Source organism: Megalobrama amblycephala, linkage group LG1 (assembly GCF_018812025.1).
Source record: "Megalobrama amblycephala isolate DHTTF-2021 linkage group LG1, ASM1881202v1, whole genome shotgun sequence".
In the NCBI taxonomy this organism is placed as follows: domain Eukaryota; kingdom Metazoa; phylum Chordata; class Actinopteri; order Cypriniformes; family Xenocyprididae; genus Megalobrama; species Megalobrama amblycephala.
The window spans coordinates 65,721,706-65,744,518 of record NC_063044.1 but is presented as its reverse complement, the minus strand read 5'-3'; the positions used below and the strand labels follow the sequence as shown (position 1 = coordinate 65,744,518).

Sequence of the window (22,813 nt, the reverse complement as noted above, 5' to 3'; positions counted from 1 at the left end):
CTGAGATCAGGTGCAAACCATACAGACTCTAGATGATGGAGAAATATTTCAGTTTGGATGTTAATTGTTGTAAAACACCAAAGAAGAAAAACAAACTTTACTATTGTGACATTTTTATGAGTGAAGAAAAAAATTGAATGAGGAAATTCCTCTGAACACATTCAACAGAGAGTCAATAGATTTACTCTATTCTCAATATGCAGTGAAAGAGCAGAATAAAGTAGGAGCCTTTAGTCAGCAGGACTCTCCCATAAATTGTCAGGTGTCTCTGCAGCCAGACAATGCAGCTTGTGAACAGGACTTTTATTTTGGAGGGACGATGAGACGTCATAAGACTGCGCCGCGCTCCTGCATTTGCTGTGATTCTGCTGAAGAAAGGTTTGTTTTAAAAAAATTAATCTGTTTTAATCTACAGAAATAGTTTTAATGGCTTTTAATAGTTTTACCAGCGATGTGAAATGAGTTTATTTACTGTTTAATGTAACATTGTGAATCTTTATCTAACTGTAATGAAGGATATTTGTGTGAGTAAAACTCATATCCACTGATGAGAAACAGTAAACCTGCGTCTCATTTCTCTCTATAAATCATAAATCAGTTTATCATGAACACGAGTTTATACTCTGGAGAGTAATGATGGAGAAACTGAACTTTTCAACTCCGAGTCAATTGAATCAAACACTTTGAGAAATGATTCAGTGAATCACGACACGTGCTGCTCAAACAGTGAACGAGAACGAGAACGAGAACAACAAACACTAACAAACGAACTAATCATGTTTTCATCAAAGTGTAATCTTTTAAATATAATCTATCATTCTTTAAATACTAAATGTAGATTATAAATGCCTAAAAATATATAATTTAAGTTATAGCGATAGTTTTGATTTTTTTTTTTTTTTTTTTTTTTTGTCTATCCAGGTCATTGAAGACCATTAACTCTGTTAATTAAGAGTGTAACGGTACACAAAACCCACAGTTCGGTACATAGTCACGGTTCAGTATGGTTTTCTTTACTGCAGGTGGAGAGAAAACTTAACATAAAGCTTCTTTCATTTTTTTTTACCAGTAGGCCTAGGCCTAGTTTACTGAACAAATTGTGTTTTTGTCTTTAAATACATTAAATTATAACTAAAAATTTCTTATGGATAAATATAGGCTACCTCGGTTTTGAAGTCACGATTTGGTACAGTTTTCTGTACAGCAGGTATATGTGATATGTGTTTTTTTTTTTTATTAAACAGTAGTTTACTGAACAAATTGTGTTTTTGTCTTTAAATACATTAAATTAAATTATAACTAGAAGTTAATTTCTCTGGTGAACTAACAAGCTGTGGACACTGAATGGCTTTTCTGAGGTAAATGCTACATGACATATTGTTTACTATCTGATTTATTGACGTCTTTCTGCCGTTGAAACACTAATTTAGCGATTACATGAGATATGGCAGTTTCTGTAAGTTGTACGGTATCTTTTCTACATACCTTCAGCTGTTTTTTCATGTTTAATTCTGTAACTAGCATTAAAGAGGAAGATATGCTCGTGCTGCCGATTTTGACAGTGATCTGTCACATCACAAAGAGCGTCAAAACGGCATATTCTGTTTAAATTTCATGATTTTGTAGACAGAATTTGAAGGATGGCACTTTGTTTCTTGTCGAAAGTAACAAAATGTAGCGCTTATTGCGATTAATAGGAGAACTTAATGTTGCAATGTAATGCTTCGAGCACCATACCAAAAGCCCTGTACCAAAACTGTTCAGTATGAATATGTGTACGTTACACCTCAACTGTTCATTATTCTCTTCTTAAAGATGGCGTTTATTAAAGAGGAGACTGAAGACATGAAGACTGATTTTATTAAAGAGGAGACTGAAGAAATTATGATTAAAGATGAGACTGAAGAAATAAAGATTGAAGAAACATTCAGAGTGAAACATGAAGAAACTGAGGAACAAACAGGTTGGTTTTATTCTCACAGCTGAACTTTTGATCATTATTAAAAATGTCCAGCTCTACAGAAATAGAGAATATACAGAAGTATAATCTTACAGATAATATTACAGAAGTAGAAATAAATATGAAATAAATGAAATAAATATTTTCTGCAACATTAAACCCAATCTCTATAATGAAGGTATTTTTTTCTGTTCATGCTGAAAAGTGCTGTACTAACATTTAACATACCTGAACATAAATAGCAGGAACTGAACATTAAATCAAGCAATAAATAAGTCCTAATTTAAATATTTTACATCAATAATCATTTCATGTGTGTCATATGGAGGAAAGTCAGCAGTAGAAGTGTGTAAAACATTTTGAAGTAGAACCAAGTGAACTGCTAATATTTGATGAAACCAGTGAAAAATATTTACCTTGTCATTTGTGGTACAGGTGTAGGTTAGAAATTAATAAGCAGATTGAGGCTAGAGGTGAAATTGTCATGATTGTCATTTACATGTTTTGTTAATATTCTGTAAATGATTAAAAAGTACTGATACAATAAGTTCAGAAAATTTTGTGTTAAACTAAGTAAACTAGCATGGATTTTATGAGTCAATAAACATTAAAGGAGTAGTTCACCGAAAAATTAAAATTCTGTCATCGTTTACTCGTCCTGATGTCATCCCAAACCTTTGAGTTTTTCTTTTGCTGAACACATAAGAAGATACACTATATGGCCAAATATTTTTGGGATGCCTGCCTTTACGTGCACATGAACTTTAATGACATCCCATTCTTAATCCGTAGGGTTTAATATGGAGTTGGCCCACCCTTTGCAGCTATAACAGCTTCAACTCTTCTGGGAAGGCTTTCCACAAGGTTTAGGAGTGTGTTTATGGGAATTATTCTTCTAGAAGCGCATTTGTGAGGTCAGACAGTGATGTTGGCGAGTAGGCCTGGCTCACAGTCTCCGCTCTAATTCATCCCAAAGGTGTCTATCGGGTTGAGGTCAGGACTCTGTGCAGGCCAGTCAAGTTCCTCCACACCAAACTCACTCATTCATGTCTTTATGGACCTTGCTTTCTGCACTGGTGCGCATTTTGGAACAGGAACATCCACAAACTGTTCCCACAAAGTTGGGAGTGTGAAATGGTCCAAAATGTCTTGGTATGCTGAAGCATTAAGAGTTCCTTTCACTGGATATAAGGGTTCAAGCCCAACCCCTGAAAAACAACCCCACACCATAATCCCCCTCCACCAAACTTTATACTTGGCACAATGCAGTCAGGCAAGTACCGTTCTCCTGGCAACCGCCAAACCCAGACTCGTCCATCGGATTGCCAGACAGAGATGGTGATTGTTCACTCCAGAGAACACGTCTCCACTGCTCTAGAGTCCAGTGACGGTGAGCTTTACACCTCTGCATCCGACGCTTTATATTGCACTTGGTGATGTAAGGCTTGGATGCAGCTGCTCGGCCATGGAAACCCATTCCATGAAGCTCTCTACACACTGTTCTTGAGCTAATCTGAAGGCCACACGAAGTTCGAAGGTGTGTAGCTTTTGACTTTGCAGAAAGTTGGCGACTTCTGCGCACTGTGAGCCTCAGCATACGCTGACCCCGCTCCGTGATTTTACGTGGTCGACCACTTCATGGCTGGGTTGCTGTTGTTCCCAATTGCTTCCACTTTGTTATGATACCACTGATAGTTGACAGTATTTAGTAGTGAAGAAATTTCATGAATGGACTTACTGCACAGGTGGCAACCTATCACGGTTCCACGCTTGAATTCACTGAGCTCCTGAGAGTGACCCATTCTTTCACAAATGTTTGTAGAAGCAGTCTGCATGCCTAGTGCTTGATTTTATACACCTGTGGCTATGGAAGTTATTGGAACACCTGAATTCAATGATTTGGAAGGGTGTCCCAATACTTTTTGACAATATAGTGTACTTTGAAGAATCTTGACCAAACAGTTGACAGCCCTCATTGACTTCCTCAATAGGACGAAAGTACTATGGATGTCAATTGCAACTGTCAGCATCTCGTTACCAACATTCTTCAAATTTTGTTTAACAGAAGAAAAACTTTTACAGGTTTGGAAAAACATAATGAGTAGATGACAGAATTTTTATTACTAGCCCATTAATATTTCAAGCCAAAAGTCAAAATTTTGATTGTAAGTGTAAAAATAAAATTGGACAGAGGTAGTTTTCTGGACATGTGCTCAAAAATGTAAATGTCTGTAACTCATAAATGAAATTAGATATTTTTACCAAGCTTGACTGTAAAAAAATAAAAATAAAAAAATCTATTACAGTACCATTGTACCTTGAAAAATGTTATTTAAAAGAACACTTTTTTTTTCATTTTCCAACTCCCCTAGAGTTAAACAGTTGAGTTTTACAGTTTTCGAATCCATTAAGCCAATCTCCGGGTCTGACGGTTCCACTTTTAGCATAGCTTAGTATAGTTCATTGAATCTGATTAGACCGTTAGCAAAAAAAAAAAATTATTTCCTATTTTAAACTTGACTCTTCTGTAGTTACATCGTTTACTGAGATCGATGTAAAATGAAATGTCGCGATTTTCTAGGCCGATATGACTAGGAACTATACTCTTATTTCGGCGTAATAATCAAGGAACTTTGCTGCCGTACCATGGATGCAGCAGGCGCAATGATATTACGCAGCGTCTCTCGCAAATGTCTCCTTGGTTGCAAGGCACGCTCCCTGTGCAAGCAGGGGGTCACAGGCAGTGCGTAATATCATTGGGCCTGCTGCACCCATGATACGGCATCTATATTGCTGTATCAAATTGAGCCGAATCAGACCCAGATAAAGAGGGTCAAGCAGAACCTCTGCAATCATGGCTTTTTAAAGGACGTTTATGAATGGTATTTCATTGAGTATTTGTGTCAAAGTGTTTAGATGCTGTCACTACTGTTTGTTAGCTTTCAATATACAGTTTTATCCTGATTAAAGCTTTACTGTAGCTGAATACATGACTGAGTAGTCGCATTTTTGTAAAGGTAGTGTTTAATTTATAGCATGAACAACTGTTTGTCTGTGAACAGACATTTGTTGGTGTTTGTTAGAGAAGTATGTACTATACAGCTAACTGGCTAGCGAAGCAAAAACGCATTTGTTCTTGTTTACTTCCTTGATGCAACAAGCCTCTTCCAAAAAGCAACAGAACTATACGTTTAAAAGACATGTACAAACAATAAAACTGTAACGATCTTTAGCGATATTACAAGTATTTCATCTGTTAGCTTAAATCATCATATATATATATATATATATATATAGCTATGGAAAAAATTAAGAGACCACTCCAAGTTCAGAAATCAATGTTAAGTGGTCTCTTAATTTTTTCCATAGCTATATATATATATATATATATATATATATATATATATATATATATATATATAAATTTTAAAGCCTTATGATTAATTATGATAAATATATATATAGACCCAAGAGGGAATTATGCACATATATTGTGAATTAATTACAACGGATTATAATCAATTACATATATGATTAGATTTAGTTTAATAGTTGTTTTAGAAAAACTATTATAAACTATTATAAAAAGAAATTTCACTCTCTGGCCACGAGAATAAATTGCTATTATAGCATCAAAGCATAAAGCAGTATTGCAGAAACGAAACGTAGAAGTGACTTGGTTTTCTGAATGAGCAGCAGAACAATCGAACATGAATATAATGTATTTAATATATGAAAGTCACAAGGGAGATGTTCAGGAATCTATCGAAATAGCCATAAAACGTGTCCAGTGAGCTGTTAGTGTCCGCCAGGCCGGAGCCAATGTGAGATTTACAAACAAAAGTTCAATGAGTTAAGGCTTAAACACAGTTTATGGTTGGCCTTACAGTTTGGGGCCCATAAACAGCTTTTAAAGTAGGAACTGCTTCATATTTCAGTAATAGCCTTTGTGTATTCAGTAATAGCCATCCAGCATTGAACTCGTGTAGATTCTGGAAGCTTCAGCTTCAGATTCTTCAGCGCCGCATCCAGTGTCGAAAATATCACTGATTATAACGGGTTATATATCTTTTGACGTGCCGCTCACGTCTGGTGTACACAACTCTTCCGCTTCCATTATGCTGCGCCGCATGGCCTCGCCCACTTTGTTGCATGTTCCCGGGGGCGTGTTTTGCAGGGTTTATGATGTCACCAACCCGGGAAGAAGCTCGTTGTAGTCCAAACCGGTCGTTTTTGTAGGCATTAAACTGCCATAACTTTAAAAGACAATATCTCCGTTTGCATTGAACTTTCAGCGCTGTAACTTTGCAGATACTGTTTATGCTCAAGCAGCAACATTACACACTAACTAAAGTTAAAAAAAGTGAAATCACAATGAACCACGGTAACGCTTTAGATTACAGCCCGGAAAGTACTGCATAATTACAATGAATTTACAGCGTAACTTTTGATAATTATATTGTACCTACAAAGTTAGTATGTGTAAGTATAGGGGAACAATATGTAAAATCTTGGGAATAAAAGGGTAATAACCAGGAAATTAACAAATTATTTATACTGTAAGTATTTTAGAACTATGATAGACAACAATCTTATGTTCGGGAGCAATTTAGCAAGAAAATGCACTGATTAAGTTGTTTCAAGGCAAGTAGAAAGAACTATTGCAATCTTTTTTAATAAATGGGGAAATATGCTTTTGTTTCGTGTAGTTACAGGGTAAATATGACATTACGGGCCGTAAATTAAAGTGGAGCTTGTTACGCTCTTATTTCATGTAGTTACAGGGTAAATGTGACATCTTTCTACTTTCCTTAACTTAATCGCTAAATTGCTCCCAAATGTAAGATTGTTGTCTGTCATAACAGTGTACCCCTTAGTAATAAAATACTTACAGTATAAATAATTTGATATTTTCCTTGTTGTTACCCCTTTATTCCTTTACATATTACATATTGTCCCCCTATACTTACACGTACTTACTGTATAAGTACACTATAATTATCGAAAGTTACGCTGTAAATTCGCTGTAATTATGCAGTACTTTCTGGGCTTCCCTTTAATATACTAAAGTCTTCTTTAGTATTTCTTAACATCTAAGTGTACTCGGGAGAGTCACGTGACGTGCTCATGAACCTAGTCGCACTCGAGTAGAGCTCCGTACGTTTGGCCCCTTTTTGCTGATTTTTTCGTTTTATTTTAAGTTTACTTCATTAATAATACTATTTCTGATGGCTTACAATCGGAAACAGCAGGAGATATCTCCGACGGCTTCTCCGATTAAGAAGAAATCCAAGCCACCAACCACGGGTGACATGGTAGACAAGATGGCGAACACTGTTGCGCACTTTGAGGACATTCTAAGAACTGAGTTGACGGCGATGCGGAACGAATTCGCCTCTCACATGTCAGTTGTTCAGTCGCTATGCTCCAAACTGGATCTTCTTACAGGGGAGATGAGAGAACAAAAGAAAGTGGTCGCAGATCACGATAAGCGAGTAGCCGCGCTCGAGCAACAGATCGTGGACTTACATGATCGCAATAGGCGCAGTAATCTGCGTCTGGTTGGATTGCCTGAAGGGGCCGAAAAGGACGACCCTATGGGCTTTTTGAAAAAATCGCTACCGACCTGGCTCCCGTCTTTGGCAGGCAAAGAGATTGAAGTGGAACGAGCGCATCGTGTGTACTCGAGGTTCACCTCAGATCGCGCTAAACCACGGGTTTTCATCTTTAAACTGTTGCGGTACACGGACAGGGAGCTCATTTTGCGGGCCGCTAGACTTCACGCCCCAGTGAAAACATCCGACTGAGCAACGCTGTCTTTCTTTCCAGATTTTTCTCCGCTCACCGCAAACAGAAGTAGTGCATTCGCGCCAGTTAGGAAGGAAATGAGAGAGGCAGGCATCCAGAATTTTCTTCTCTATCCTGCAACGCTGAAGGTCATTCTCAATCAAGGTGAACCTAAAATGCTATACTCCCCAGAAGAAGCAAGAATTTTTCTCAGATCCCATTCATCCACTAACCCTCAGTGAACTTTAGCTGGACATTTGCTATCTAATCGGAGAAGAGATGCTCTGTAGGCGACTGTCTTTTACTGTCTACTCTAATGTTTACTTCTGAACTTAGTTACTAAAAGGTTCCATTAAGCATAAAGTATTGCTCACTGATTATGGTGGTATAATATTTGTTTATAGTTGTATTCCTTTTCTCATATTTTATTATTATTATTATTATTATTTTATTTTTTTATTTATTTTTTTTTTCCAACAGAGATACTATCTAGTCAATATGTGACTTTGGGGCCAATGTTGGTGCTTCAGTAATGTGCAGGTTTTTGTTGACGCCACGGATCATATTAAGGGGTGCTGGCAGATCAAGGTTTGTTCTTGGTTTGATCTGCCATAGTTCATGGAAATGTGTTTATGTTTTTTTGAATACTGACGGGAAGGGTGGGGGTGGGGGGTGGTTTGATGGTAGACTCAACTGGTTTTGTTTTCAAATTTGTATTTTGTGTTATTACGCAGTAATTCTGTTCGATACCTATGACTGACCTTAATATTCTCAGTTGTAATATCCATGGCCTAAATGGCCCACATAAACGTACAGGTTTTCTGGATTTTTTGCGAAGAAGAAAGATTGATATAGTGTTAGTTCAAGAATCCCATCTGAAAGAGGAGGATGTACGCAGGTGTAATAATAAGTTTTATGAAGTGGTATCTCATTCATCTTCGGATGCTAAAACCAAGGGGGTCCTAATATTAGTGCGGAGGACTTTAAATATTACTATTTTAGATAAAGGTTGTGATACAGACGGTAGAATAACACATATAAAAACAATTGTGGAGAATAGAAAAATTGTATTTATTTCAGTTTATGCCCCTTGTACTCCGGACCCTACTTTTTTCTCTGTTTTGTCTACTTATCTTTTAAAATGTTCAGATTTTGAAATTGTATTGGGTGCAGACACGAATTCTGTAATGTCGCATATCCTAGATAGATCTGGACCAAAGGAATCACACTCTCAAGCCGTCTGTTCTGACAAACTTAGGAAATGTATAATCTCATCTTCATTGGTGGATAGTTGGCGTTTATTAAATCCTTCTGCCAAGTCTTTCACTTTCTTCTCTGCTACTCATAAGTCCTATTCGCGAATTGACTATATTTTCATTTCTACTTCTTTATCTTCAGCTGTTCGTGATGCCGATATCTGTTCCTTATCCTTGTCAGATCATGATGGAAATTTGTGCAGATTATCTTTGATCCCTCGGCCATCTCGTGCAACTAGATGGCGATTTAACCCTAAATTGTTACAGGATGAAAACTTTTGTAGCCAATTCAGAAATAAATTTGCTGAGTTTATTGAAATTAACCAAGGCTCAGTGGATGATCCACGAACACTTTGGAATGCAGTTAAAGGATTCATAAGGAATAACTCAATTTCATATGCCTCTTTCCTTCAGAAAAACCGACATAAAAAGATAGTTGAACTGGAATTACAGCTCCAGAATCTGACTAGAGACAATCAACATTGTTTTTCGGACAATACACTCAGCAAAATTATGGCGGTTAGGTCTGAACTTAATTCATTACTGAGATCCATTCCTGATTCAAAGATGCAGGCAGAATTACTATTTTCAAGGAAGTAGACCAAGCCACCTTTTAGCTCTAAGAATGCGCAACAGTGAAAAGTTTGCTAATATTTCAGCAGTGAAATCCCAATCTGGGCTCATTATGACAGACCCCAAAGACATTAATATTTCTTTTCATTCTTTTTACTCTAACCTCTATACTTCTTCTGCTGTTGGTGACCCTGACTCTTTTGCAACTTTTCTTTCCAACCTTGATTTACCTAGGCTGTCGGATTCAGATTCGGATTATCTGGCTGAACCGATTACTCTTCAGGAGCTGGAGTCAGCAATCCGATCTATGAACAAGGGGAAATCCCCAGGTTTAGATGGTATTCCAGTCGAATTGTATACTACTTTTTGGTCGGATTTAGGCCCCCTCTTGTTAGATATGATAAATTTTTCAGTTACTCAAGGCTCATTTCACCCACCTATTAATATAGCTGTTATTTCTCTCTTGTTAAAAAAAGATAAAGATCCGACTTCCTGTTCTAGTTACCAGCCACTTTCTTTGATAGGGACTGATGTTAAATTATATGCTAAGGTATTATCTCGTCGTCTAGAGAAATTTATGAACAGGCTAATTCATCATGACCAAACAGGGTTCATTAAATCTCGCTCAGCTTCGGATAACTTACGCAGGTTATATCATATTATTAATTTATCTAATAGTTTGTCCTCCCCTTGTGCAGTATTATCTCTAGATGCAATGAAAGCTTTCGACCAGCTAGAATGGAACTATTTATGGGCGGTTCTACAGCATCTGAGTCTAGGATCGAGTTATATAAACATGATTAAAGTTCTGTACGCCAATCCAGCAGCCTCTGTTCTCACAGGTTCTGTTTGCTCTAACCCATTCCTTATACATCGAGGTACTCGTCAGGGTTACCCGCTTTCTCCTCTGTTATTTGCCTTATCTTTGGAACCCTTAGCTCAAGCGGTCCGACAATCTGAAATTATTTCTCCCATAATTATAAGGAATACTCATCATCATATTTCTTTATTCGCTGATGATATTTTATTGTTTTTGGATAAGCCGTCACATTCTATTCCTCATGTATTGAATTTATTTGACCATTTTGGAGCTCTCTCTGGCTTTAAAATTAATTGGAGTAAGTCATGTCTACTTCCCCTCAATTCTAAATTTGATCCCATTTCTCTTTCTGCATCTATTCCATTGGTTCAAAACTTTAAGTACTTAGGTATAGATATTTTTCCTTCCATGCAAGATATTCTTTCAAAAAACTATAATAGTATTCTAGCCAAAATATCCTCAGATTTGGAAAATTGGTCTCGTCTTCCTACTTCTCTTCAGGCTCGTATATCGGTGATCAAAATGAATGTTCCCTTTCGAAGGGAACTCCACTCTGCGTTGACAGTACGCATTGGGGAACCCGTCACGTGACCCAGGTGTCGAAAGCACTATCCAACAACTCCAATTGCTATTGGCCGGCGACAGCCTATGACGTCATACGGCGCGACCCGGATGTATAAAGGGAGCGCCTGGAGAGACAGTCACTATCTTTTTCGTCTTTCGGTCCTGTTCTGTCTTGCATCTATACCAAAGACTCCGGTAGGGTTTTCTGTATATTCCTTACAAACGTTCATGAGGGTGTGTTTATCCGTGTCCCAGGGTTTGACACTTGATATACATATTTTTCTGAGCGTTTTCTGTCTGGAGAGGAGCACGCATACACAGTGCTTGAGGGCACTGCTGTGTGTCTGTCTGTTGTTAAAGTACCCGGATGACGATGACGTTCGCGTTTAACGTCATCGCGTCCGGCGGCGAGTGCTCCTCTGGCGGGTGTATGCGAGCTGCTGTGTGTTTGGGACGCGCTTCTCGTCGGGCTGCGGCTGCCGGGAAGGCGCGTTAAGAATGGGGCCGCGCGCGGACGGTTCGGCGAGCGGTTCCTTTCTATCCATTAATACGGCAGCTTCCATACTTTCCATTCCGTTCTGATCTCCGCTTTTGAGATCGGTGAGGAATGGAAAAACCCCTAGCCATTCAGATTTGTATCTGAACCCAGACAGACGGGAGGGGGAGGAAGAACGAGTGAGACGGGTGATCGATTGTAAACACTGTTGCGTTTGTGATCAATCTCCCAGCTATATAGGGCGCTTTATAGCTACCCTCTCCTCTTCTTCTTCCACCTCCTGTGTGTGTATATATATATATATATATATATATATAAGCATATGTCATGCTCAGATGCTTCTTATGGTCAGGCTGATGGCTGGGCCCATGGTTATTGTTTCTATCAGCCCGCTGTTTCTGTTTGATAGTAAGAGGATCTTTAAGCTTAAAGAACCTTAGATTCCATCCTTTTTGTAAAGGAGCATTAGGAGTTTTTGGTTTTTAAGCTGCAGGAGGGTCTATATTTTATTCATTTGAAATAAGACTTTATTTCCTGTATGGTTTTCTGAGCATGTAGTCAGGATAATTAGGGGGTTTTTGGCAATCTGAAGTTGATAACACTTGTCACTTCAGCTAATATGTAGATGTTTAGGTCGGCCTTGATAAAAAAAAAAAAAAAAAAACGGCCGCCTGACATTGTTTGCTTGTGAGCTTCACTTTCTTTCTCTTATCCATGAGATTTGGAGGTGAAGCCCGGGCTTCACGAGGCTTGTGGCCTTGTAAGAAGGCCCATAGCTTAGCGGCTAGGCTAGAGCTAGGTTTGGTGTGTTATTTACATAACCTTATATTTACTATCCCTGATTAGGTTGTATAGTTCCTAGTTCTGGCCTCCTCCCGAGGGAGTTGTTAGGCCGTATGCCATTATCCCCTTGCTTATGTAGGCGCAATTGTGAGATTAACAGCTAGGTCGTAGACTGTTTTGACTCCCTGATGCTGTCTCTCAGGTGGTAGGCCCTTATCTTTGCGTAGATAAGTTATGCAGGTTTTTGCTAGGCCCCACTTCCTAGAACTTTCATGTTAAGGGAAATGAATTCCTCTGAGCCACTTGATATCAGTATTTATCAAGTTTGTTTGGACGATGCTAGTTTTTAGCCTTTCGTCTTCTAGGCTTAGAACAGATTTGAGGATCTGTATGGGAGTGTTTTTCCTTTTAAATAGCATGTATTTCAAAGTTTTATGTTACTTTGAGTTCTAGATTTTTGCCCTACATATATATATGTGAGCTTACGTATGCTGCCACAGGTTAGTACCTGTTCTCTTAATAGTAGGCCCCTTTCTGCTGTAAAGCGGCCTCTATTTGAGAGGATGGTGACTACATATTCCCCAGTTAAGAGGTGTATTTGTGTCACTGAGTGCATCACCTGTTGGATTGCATACTCAGGGTAGTTAGAACCACTTTTTGAGGAAAGCTGGTATTTATTTTAGCTCCCTGGTGATCTTGTTAGCGGTTATATTGCATATAACTCGGATTGTAGGCTTTATGATATTTAGCCTCCTTCTAGTTAGCAGTTGTTTTCTACAATGCTGATTAACTGATCATGGTTTGCTCATATATGTACACTACCACAGGCCCTGCCATGTGTTTGTTTGAGTTAGTAGGCCTTATAGCCTCCCTTAGACCACGTTGGCTTTGTTTGTTCCCCTTAGTCACAAGAACTTAGGGTGCTTTGCCTGTTTGGAAAGTGTAGCCTAGCACAGGTAGCAGTTGGCTTCCCATAGTTAATGGGTTAGAGCTGGTTCCCTGTAAGCTTGGTTCCCTGGGAATTCACGAGCTGAAGCCACGTGTCACTGGATCGGCAGGCCATTTCAGGCCTCCTTTTTAGTTTGCACGTTGGCACAGATTGTGTTTTTCTGTGCGGCTGGATGAGATGTCAGTAGTGAAACCTTACTGAGGTTTGGTTTAACCTATTGTTGCCTCTGAGTCGACGATTCTAGTTGAGCTAAGAGCCACCTAGCGCTTAGGTTGGATCTTTGTGCTCCTGGAAACGGCCACGAGACTTACGCCATGTGTCCTGGAGGATGCTAAGCCTGCGGGCCGCCTTTATTGGACACACTGGTGTTTGTTTAGGTGTATTTCTCTCTGAGAACTATTTCTATACACTTTCGTTGGCCAGGGGCCCAAGTGGTAGATTCAACCCCCTTTTTTGCGGGCTGTTTACCAGGCTTGGGACCTAAACACTGCCACGAGCTGATGCCACGTGTCTGTTGAGGTTATAGGCCTTCCAGGCCTTCCTTAATACGTGTTGGCGTACGCTGTACTCCTCTTGCTTAAAGAGTAAAAGGTGCTTTTACTGAGTACACTGCTCGTCGTACTGAGGTTTGGTTTAGCCTATTGTTGCCTCTTTGAGTCGATGATTCTAGTTGAGCTAAGAGCCACCTAGAGCCTAGGTCGGATCTTTAAGCTCCTGGAAACGGCCACGAGACTTACGCCTTGTGTCCTGGAGGATGCTAAGCCTGCGGGCCGCCTTTATTGGACATACTGGTGTTTGTTTTGGGTGTATTTCTCCCTGAGAACTAGTCATATACACTTTCGCTGGCCAGGGGCCCAAGTGGTAGATTCAACCCCCTCTTTTGCGGGTTGTTTACCTGGCTTGGGACCTAAACACTACCACGAGCTGATGCCACGTGTTTGTTGAGGTTATAGGCCTTCCAGGCCTTCCTTAATACGTGTTGGCGTACGCTGTGCTCCTCTTGTTTAAAGAGTAAAAAGTGTTTTTTCACTGAGTACACTGCTCGTCGGATTGTGTTGGGTGGATTATCATAAGAGCACTGTGCAGCTTTCTATTGCTGCCATGGAAGTTGTCTGTCTGCCGCCGGCTTAGACAGATGTTCAGAATGGCTTTACCAGAAACAGGCCTCTTTCTGAAATTTACTTCTGTCTTTATGTATATAGAACTGTTGTCATGTTGTAGCCCCTCTCGGGCCTCCATGAGTATGTGCTCTTGGCATAGTCTACCTGTTAGGTGAGCTCTGCGCTTCCCCTTGGGGTTTGTAATAGTGCTTAGCTCCCTAAGCTGATTATGATGGTTTGGCCTTGATCAGGCTCCATCTTTAGGATCAGCCCCAGGCTGGTTTGTGCTCCCCTTTTCAGGGCTTTCAGCGCACGGCCTCCTCAGTGCGTTAATTAAGCACTGGGTAGATCCTAGGTTGAGCGGATTATCTCCCCTCGATATGAGGGTTCATAGCACTCAGCTGAGTTCTGCTCTCCAGGATGCCCGTCTCTATGCGTGGGTCTGAGCTGGTTTCTGCCTTTCTGCAGTCACTCTTACCTACTTTCTTCCTGAAGAATGCGTTTTAGAGGCTCTGTATGCAGACAGGGTTGGCCTGAACTGAGTCTGTTCCCTGAGAAGACCAGGTCGGCCTCCCTGGTGGCAATGAGGGTGACCTTGCTCCCCTCATGAGTGACTGGCCGAGGTTCCCTTTGGTTCCTTGGCCACATTCCCTTAAAGGAACCACTTTTCTCACAAGAAAATTGGGTTCTAGACGCCTTAGCGTTTCTCTAGGCTCTGTTTGTTAAAAGAGAAAGGTAGAAGCCTGTGGGAAGGTCAGCTTGGGCTGTTGGCCAAAGGGAATGCTGTCACTGACAGCCTGGTGTGACCCGAGGGGGAGTTGCTGGGCAGTTTGAGAACTGCCTTGAGGTCTTTGCCTCAGCCATATTTTTGGCAGGCACTCCCCTCCAGCATGGCGGCGTGGGTATATCGTTCCCCAATGCGTACTGTCAACGCAGAGTGGAGTTCCCTTCGAAAGGGAACGTCTCAGGTTATGTATGTAACCATAGTTCCCTGAGAACAGGGAACGAGACTCTGCGTTCCTTTGCCATGCTTTAGGTTGCCTGCCTTCAGAACAGTCCCTCAAGACGATAAGATAGTGACTGTCTCTCCAGGCGCTCCCTTTATACATCCGGGTCGCGCCGTATGACGTCATAGGCTGTCGCCGGCCAATAGCAATTGGAGTTGTTGGATAGTGCTTTCGACACCTGGGTCACGTGACGGGTTCCCCAATGCGTACTGTCAACGCAGAGTCTCGTTCCCTGTTCTCAGGGAACTATGGTTACATACGTAACCTGAGACGTTCTCCCACGTATTAACTTCTTTTCTTCCATGATTCCTCTCGCTCCACCAGTTGGCTACTGGAACAAACTTGATGCATGTGTTTCACGGTATATATGGGATGGGAAACGTCCTCGTATTAAACTGTCTACCTTACAGCGAAGTAGATTACATGGAGGTCTTTCTTTCCCTAATTTTAGACTGTATGCTCAAGCCTTTTCCCTCCGCCCATTATCAGTTTGGTTTGACCCTGATGCTTCAGTATCTTGGAAAGCAATTGAGGAATCTATTGTTTATCCATATAAATTGAAGCATCTAGTTTTTTCAGGGGTTCTGCTTAGGCAGTGTAAGTCTAGGTTTGGTCCTATTGTAACCCATCTCCTCTCTACATAGAGGGATGTTGAAAGACGTTTACAACTAGTTACAATATGGCATAAGCATTCGCCAATTTTCCACAACAATAATCTTTTGTCAGGCAATACTCCATTCCATTGTCCGCAATGGACTTATCATAAAGTAAACACTCTGGGAGATATCTATGATGATAATGGTTTACAATCCTTCCAGAATCTCAAAAATCAATATAATCTGCCAGGCACTTCCTTTTTTATGTATTTATGAATTAGATCGGCCCTACGGGCATACGGGGTGCCCTGGGATTCTCAACTTCCTATTCACCCTTTGCGCAAACTAATCCTTCCCTCTGAGGAATTTCCCTCTTCTGCCTCAGTCATCTGTCTTTTTCTACTTGAGCATTCATACAAACCTTTATCTATTACAACTGTTTGGGCTAAGGATCTTAATGAGGATGTGCATGTTTTATTTTCGGATCAGATATGGGGAATGTTTAAAATGTCTTCTAAAAACCCTAACCACCAAATGATTCATTGGAAATTGCTACATAGGGTCTACTTGACTCCAATGAAACGTTTTCATATGAATTTGTCAACCTCTCCTAAGTGCAGTCTCTGTTCACAAGGATCTTTAGGCACTTTTTTGCATTTTTTCTGGGAGTGCCCCTCTCTCTTTTCTTTTTGGACTCAGCTCTCACAGGACCTCTCTTATTTGTTGGGTACTGAGATAAGTTTGACTTCACGCCATTTTTTTATGAATGACTTTTGGGACCTCACCTTGTCAGTCCAACAAAGATGTTTACTGCTAGCTGCTTTCACTGCAGCAAAAAAGTTGCTAGTCAACCGTTGGAATCCTCCTCACACAATGGACAGACGAACCTGGGCGGTATATTTGTTGGACATTATCTCGATGGAACTCTCAACTTCTCGCATACATGGATCTAATGTGAAAACTGTCAATTTATGGCATTCATCTTTTAATATTGTGTCATCTTTTCTAAAATCTTTGTAAAAATTATTGGATTGTATTTTATGTATTAATATTACTCAATTTATTTTTATTATTATTATTTTTATTATTTATTTTACTTTATGTATTTTATTGTTTTTCTTTTCTACCCTTAAGTCTACCAGAGGGTGGGATGGGTTGGGATGGGTTTTAAATTTGCATAGTTGCTTTTTGTTTTATACTACTGTTCACAGAAGAAAATTCAATAAACAGTTGTTAACAAAAAAAAACATCTAAGTGTACTCAACTGTGCTATTTTGAGACACTATGAAATATGAACTTAAATGCGCTTTTAATATACTATCTCTGTATTTAGAAAATTTATTTAGATACTACTTATAGTACATTTGAACCCATAGTGTTCAATCTACAAGTGGTAACTAAATATATTTTTAAATACAGAGATAGTATATTAAAAGCACATTTTAGTTCACTGTGCTAAAGAGCATGTTGTTGGTTTTTATGCATTAAATGTCTAAATTGTTTTGTCTATTTTTGTCCTAGACCTAATGGTGCTGAAGAAGGCAAGTCATGAACTTAATGAAAGGGAAGAAGAGAAAGAACATTATGATGAACATCAGGATTTCATGACTGGAGAAAGATTGACACAGGCTAAAAAGTCTTCCTTACAAAAAAGAGCTCAAAAGACAGGAACTAAAACTTATTTCACCTGCCAACAGTGTGGACAGAGTTTTACTGTAAAGGGAAGCCTTAAAGTCCACATGAGAACTCACACTGGAGAGAAACCTTTCACCTGCCAGCAATGTGGACAGTGTTTCAGACATAAAGATAACCTTAAAATCCACATGAGAATTCACACTGGAGAGAAACCATTCACCTGCCAACAGTGTGGACAGAGTTTCAGTCAAAAAGGGAACCTTATAGCCCACATGAGAATTCACAATCAAGAGAAGGCTTACACCTGCCAACAATGTGGAAAGAGTTTCACACATAAAGTAAGCCTTGAAGTCCACATGAGAATTCACACTGGAGAAAAGCCTCACACCTGCAAACAATGTGGACAGAGTTTCAGTCAAAAAGGGAACCTTATAGCCCACATGAGAATTCACAATCAAGAGAAACCCTTCACCTGCCAACAGTGTGGAAAGAGTTTCACACATAAAGTAAGCCTTAAAGTCCACATGAGAACTCACACTGGAGAGAAACCTTTCACCTGCCAACAGTGTGGAAAGAGTTTCAGTCAGAAAGGAAACCTTATAGCCCACATCAGAATTCATTCTGGAGAAAAGCCTTACAGCTGTCAACAATGTGGAAAGAGTTTCAGTCATAAAGGAAGCCTTATAGTCCACATGAGAATTCACACTGGAGAGAAACCTTACACTTGCCAACAGTGTGGAAAGAGTTTCACACATAAAAGAAAGCTTGAAATCCACATGAGAATTCACACTGGAGAAAAGCCTTTCACCCACCAGCAATGTGGACAGAGTTTCATTCAAAAAGGACATCTTACAGCCCACATGAGAATTCACACTAGAGAAAAGCCTTACACCTGCACTCTGTGCGGGAATAACTTTACACAGGAAAAAAGTCTCAGGCAACACATGAATATTCACACTGGAGAGAAGCCTTTTACATGTGGTCAGTGTGGAAAGAGATTCATAACTAAAGGTGACCTTAAGGGCCACATGAGGATTCACTCGAAAAATAACTCTTTTAGAAGTCGTCACTGTGGAAAGAGCAGAGGTGTAAAGAGGACCTGAAAACCATACTTGAGTAAAAGTACAGATATCTTACAGCAAAAATTACTCCATTACAAATTAAAAGTGACAAATTCTAAAACAACTTGGGTAAAGGTCTTAACTGTACTTAAAGCTGCTGTCTAACTTTGTGTTCAAAATGTACAAAAAATATATAATGAGAATGTACAACATGAATCCATTTTCCAAACTGTGTTTTTGTCTAATACTGAATCATTATGGTATACTTATAATAAGTGTTTATATTCAGACTATTTTAGACCGGTCTGGTAGAAATCACTAGTAACTGCGGGAACCGCCATAGATATAAACGGAAAGAAGTAGCTCCGGCTACAATGTTCCTCCACAGGACGCATGCTGTTTTGTTTATTAACTGCTAGAGCGCCAAAAGTGAAGGATTGCAGCTTTAAAAGATTAGTTTACTTTCAAATGAAAATTAGCCCAAGCTTTACTCGCCCTCACGCCATTAGTATATGACTAAATTCTTTCTGATGAACATAATTGAAGAAATATTAATAAATATCCTGTTGCATCTGAGCTTTATAATGGCAGTGAACAGGACCCAAGAGTATGAGTTGAAGAAGTGTTAGATCCGTAATTTGAATAGGGAAGGTGTAGGACATACAGCGCAAGCTTTTTGAAGAATAAGGAAGGCGGAAACACTTGCATGGTGATCATTTGTGTTTATAAAGCATATACATTGGTAATTTTCTAAAAAAAATTTTAATCATTTTGCTAGATAAGTAGTAGTAGTAGTAGTAGTAGTACTTTATTGTCACTAGTCACAGGTACCAGCGAAATTAGCCATCAACCTGTCCATCCAAGGGGGGTAGACAGGACAGGAAGACAGAGGATTTAGGAAGAAATACAGCATAACATGAGGGAGGGTAGGAGAGAAAAAAAACCAACCCCCAGACTATGTTCCTAGTGGGGAGTACAGTGTGGGAACAGGAAAAAAAAAAGAAAAAGAGAAAAAAAAAAAAACACCACAGCAACATAAGCACATAATCAGTACAACATGAAAACACATGACTTGCAACAGGGGAGGGAAATGGGGGCTGGAGGTAACCCAGCACAGGCAAGCAGCCATCCGGTCCTGCAGCCATTCTAGGCGCTGGTCACAGACCCGCTTGTCAGACTGGCGGTACAAAGCGGCGAAGGCGAGGGATGGGGGGTTGGGGGGTGAATGCATATCTTTATATATGTGCATATGTGTGTGTAAGTATGTATGTAAAGTTCTTGTATGTGTAGGCCTGGAGAGTCGCTACTCCTGGCATCAAATCTAGGTGCCTCAGTCCGCAGGATTGTCATAGTGATACACAGCAAATTGCCATGGAGACAACCTTGATAAAGTCCCAGACAGAGTCAATCAGCAGGTGTCTGTGGGAATGGGGGGAGGAACACAAGAGCGTCTCACTGCAGTGCTCTTCCGGGGGAGTTGTTGTTCCAACAGCGGCCTTGGCTGAGGCCAGTGCTGGTTGAGGGGAGTCGAAAGCAGATAAGATTGGGATTGTTTGGTCTTAGGTCGAGTAGCCGCATTCAATTACACGGCTACTCTCTTAGTCCATTCTGGTCTCCAAATCGATCCATTTGCCTTTGCAAAGCCGTGAGCTTCTCTGTGATGTTATCCATATTGCGGTTGATAGTCCCAGTCTCAGTACTGACCGCTCTGCCCACTGCTTCAATAATGTGTTGAGAGACCAGTTGATCAAATCCATGATTTTAGATGTTTGGAGAGCAGTGCAGAGAGAGTCTCTCAAAGTGTAGACAATAAACGAGACGAGACGAGAGGAGCAAAGCAGGGAAGGTAAAGGGGAGGAGAGGGAAGAAAAATGCGCCTTCGTTGAGAGCCAAGAGAAGAATAAGAAGATAAGACCCTTATTCCCCATCTGATATTGTTTAAAGCCCTTTGAAGCTGCACTGAAACTAATTTTTCAACCATTATAATCCTATCCAGAATAATCCTGGATTGCAAAATGCATAATTTCCTTTCGACTGAAGAAAGAAAGACATAAACATATTAGATGACATCAGGAAATTGTAATTTGAAAGTGAACTAATCCTTAATATGTTTTCTCTTAGGCATGCCTGTGGGTGTATGGTCTGTATATCATTTTGTGTGTGTAGTCACTTGTAGAACATGATAATTATGCATGAATTAGACACATGCAGAATATCACTTTTATATGTGAAAACCACATAGTTCTTTCTCCCTGAAACATTTTTGGCACAAATTCCACATGTTTTTGTTTAAAAAAAAAAAAAAAAAAAAAAAGTTTTCTTTGTTTTTTAATTATTATTATTATTATTATAGGGAAAGTTTTGAATTTGAACAATTCATGCTATGCTAATTCATAATGTGGCGACTTTCAATCTGTACAAAAAGCTGTGTACCCATGCACTTTTTTTAACAGTGGCCCGTTACTTTACTTTTTAAAAAAAAAAAATGTGGCAAGGGTCCAAAATTCTTCATTTTTAACTATATTAATATATACCCATTGATAACATTTACATCAATAAGGCACATACCTAAAGACGGAAACAAAAGTGAGGCCAGGTGCATTCTCTCTTGTATTGCAGGGCACTGGAAGGAGGAAATGCAGCCATTTGCCAATTTGACAAGTACTGGTTTATGTATGATAATAGGTTAAAATTAACAAACATGAGTGAGAGAACCACATAGGGCAATGAGTCGTTTCTTTCAAAGCAAAATGGTCGACTTCTGCTCGACCGAAGTTTTTCCATATGAGCTCCACCACCTCGGGGTGGAGTCTCCATTCCCCGGGCCTCAGCCTCTGCCCGGGATGCCCCGGGATGTTATCCACTCTCAAGGCAAGGCAATTTTATTTGTATAGCACATTTCATACACAATGGTAATTCAAAGTGCTTAAAGAAGAACCAAATACATAATAATAAAAATGGAATGCATAAGAAATAGAGATAACAGTAAAAACAGAGAATTCTGCTATCTGGATGGAAGAGTTAGGAAGTTTCAGGGAGTTTTTTTGTTGTCCGTCAGAGTGGCTCTAAAAGGATCTATCCATCAGAGCGGATGTAAATGGATCTTGCTCACATTTAATTCTCCCAGAGCCTGCTCTACCTGCTAAGGCACTTCAAACATTTCAATCTCCCCTTTTGCCAAAACACCTCAAACTGCACCACAGTCCCAATCCCCCTTTCAGAGATATCTTAACTATGCAATGCAGTTCAAATTTTCCCATTGGAAATTTCCCCTTTGGAAAGTGTCCTGACTGTAATCCAGAGATATCTTAACTATGCACCACAGCGCAGATTTCCTCTTCTGAAACTTCCTCTTTGGAAAGTGCCCCAACCAACGTGTTTTGATTTCCAGAATGCTTTAATCACGTTGCCTTTGCAAGTGATCTCAATTACCCTTAGAAAGCCCTTCTACGTACCACAGAGTCAGATAGCCCCACCATCATGGTTTGTCCCCTTTTCCAAATTTACCACATTTTAACCTAATCACTTACTTCATAATTCTACCAGCTCTTTCAACCAGACAGCCAGATTTAAAATGCATAAAAAAGATGATACATAAAAGATATAAAATGCATTATAAATAAAATAAAAACAGGAAAAGGAATTAAAAAAATAAAAAGATAATACATGTAAAATAATTTGTAAAACAGTTTGGTCATAGCACAGTGCTCAGTCAGTAAATGCATAGATAAAAAGATGTGTTTTGAGTCTGGATTTGAATGTGGCTACTTTTGGAGCACATCTGATCTCTTCTGGAAGCTGGTTCTAGCTGAGGCTGGCGTAACAGCTAAAAGCAGACTCTCCTTGCTTTGAGTGAACCCCGTATTTGGGACTTAATGTTGATGATCTGAATGATCTGTTAGGCTTATATTTTATGAGAGTATCTGCAATGTATTGAGGTCCTAGGCCATTGAGTGATTTATAAACAAGTAACAGTACTTTAAAATAAATTCTAAATGTAACTGGAAGCCAGTGCAAGGACCTGAGGACTGGTGTGATGTGTTCATGTTTTCTGGTTCTGCTCAGAATCCTGGCAGCAGCATTCTGTACGAGCTGCAGCTGTCTTATGGTCTTTTTGGGAAGGCCAGTGAGGAGTCCATTACAATAATCCTGCTGGTGATGAAAGCATGAAAAAGTTTCTCTAAGTCTTAACTGGAGACAAAGCATCTAATTCTTGCAATGTCTTT

General features: G+C 39.7%; 1 protein-coding gene across 3 annotated transcripts; it reads left to right on the top strand.

The window, feature by feature from the left end:
• Nucleotides 1-201: 201 nt before the first annotated feature.
• On the top strand, nucleotides 202-20,863 carry LOC125280309 (gastrula zinc finger protein XlCGF57.1-like). Of its 3 annotated transcripts, XM_048210764.1 has the most exons (4): nucleotides 202-378; nucleotides 1,816-1,963; nucleotides 7,790-7,912; nucleotides 17,413-20,863. In XM_048210764.1, exons 2-4 carry the CDS (start codon nucleotides 1,816-1,818, stop codon nucleotides 18,627-18,629), a joined length of 1,488 nt encoding a protein of 495 aa, XP_048066721.1. In that variant the 5' UTR covers nucleotides 202-378; the 3' UTR covers nucleotides 18,630-20,863. The 3 variants fall into 3 exon arrangements, with proteins under 3 accessions (XP_048066721.1, XP_048066731.1, XP_048066739.1); XM_048210774.1 differs by lacking the exon at nucleotides 7,790-7,912 and having other exon boundaries at nucleotides 213-378; nucleotides 17,413-20,860; XM_048210782.1 differs by lacking the exons at nucleotides 202-378; nucleotides 1,816-1,963; nucleotides 7,790-7,912 and adding an exon at nucleotides 8,114-8,335 and having other exon boundaries at nucleotides 17,413-20,862.
• Nucleotides 20,864-22,813: the final 1,950 nt, after the last annotated feature.

Excerpts from the sequence above, each read along its gene's own strand:
- LOC125280309 (XM_048210764.1), top strand. The coding sequence starts at position 1,816 with ATGGCGTTTATTAAAGAGGAGACTGAAGACATGAAGACTGATTTTATT. Across the intron at positions 1,964-7,789 it reads AGAAACTGAGGAACAAACAG|ATTTTTCTCCGCTCACCGCA; the intron begins GTTGGTTTTATT and ends CTTTCTTTCCAG. Across the intron at positions 7,913-17,412 it reads GAAGGTCATTCTCAATCAAG|ACCTAATGGTGCTGAAGAAG; the intron begins GTGAACCTAAAA and ends TTTTTGTCCTAG.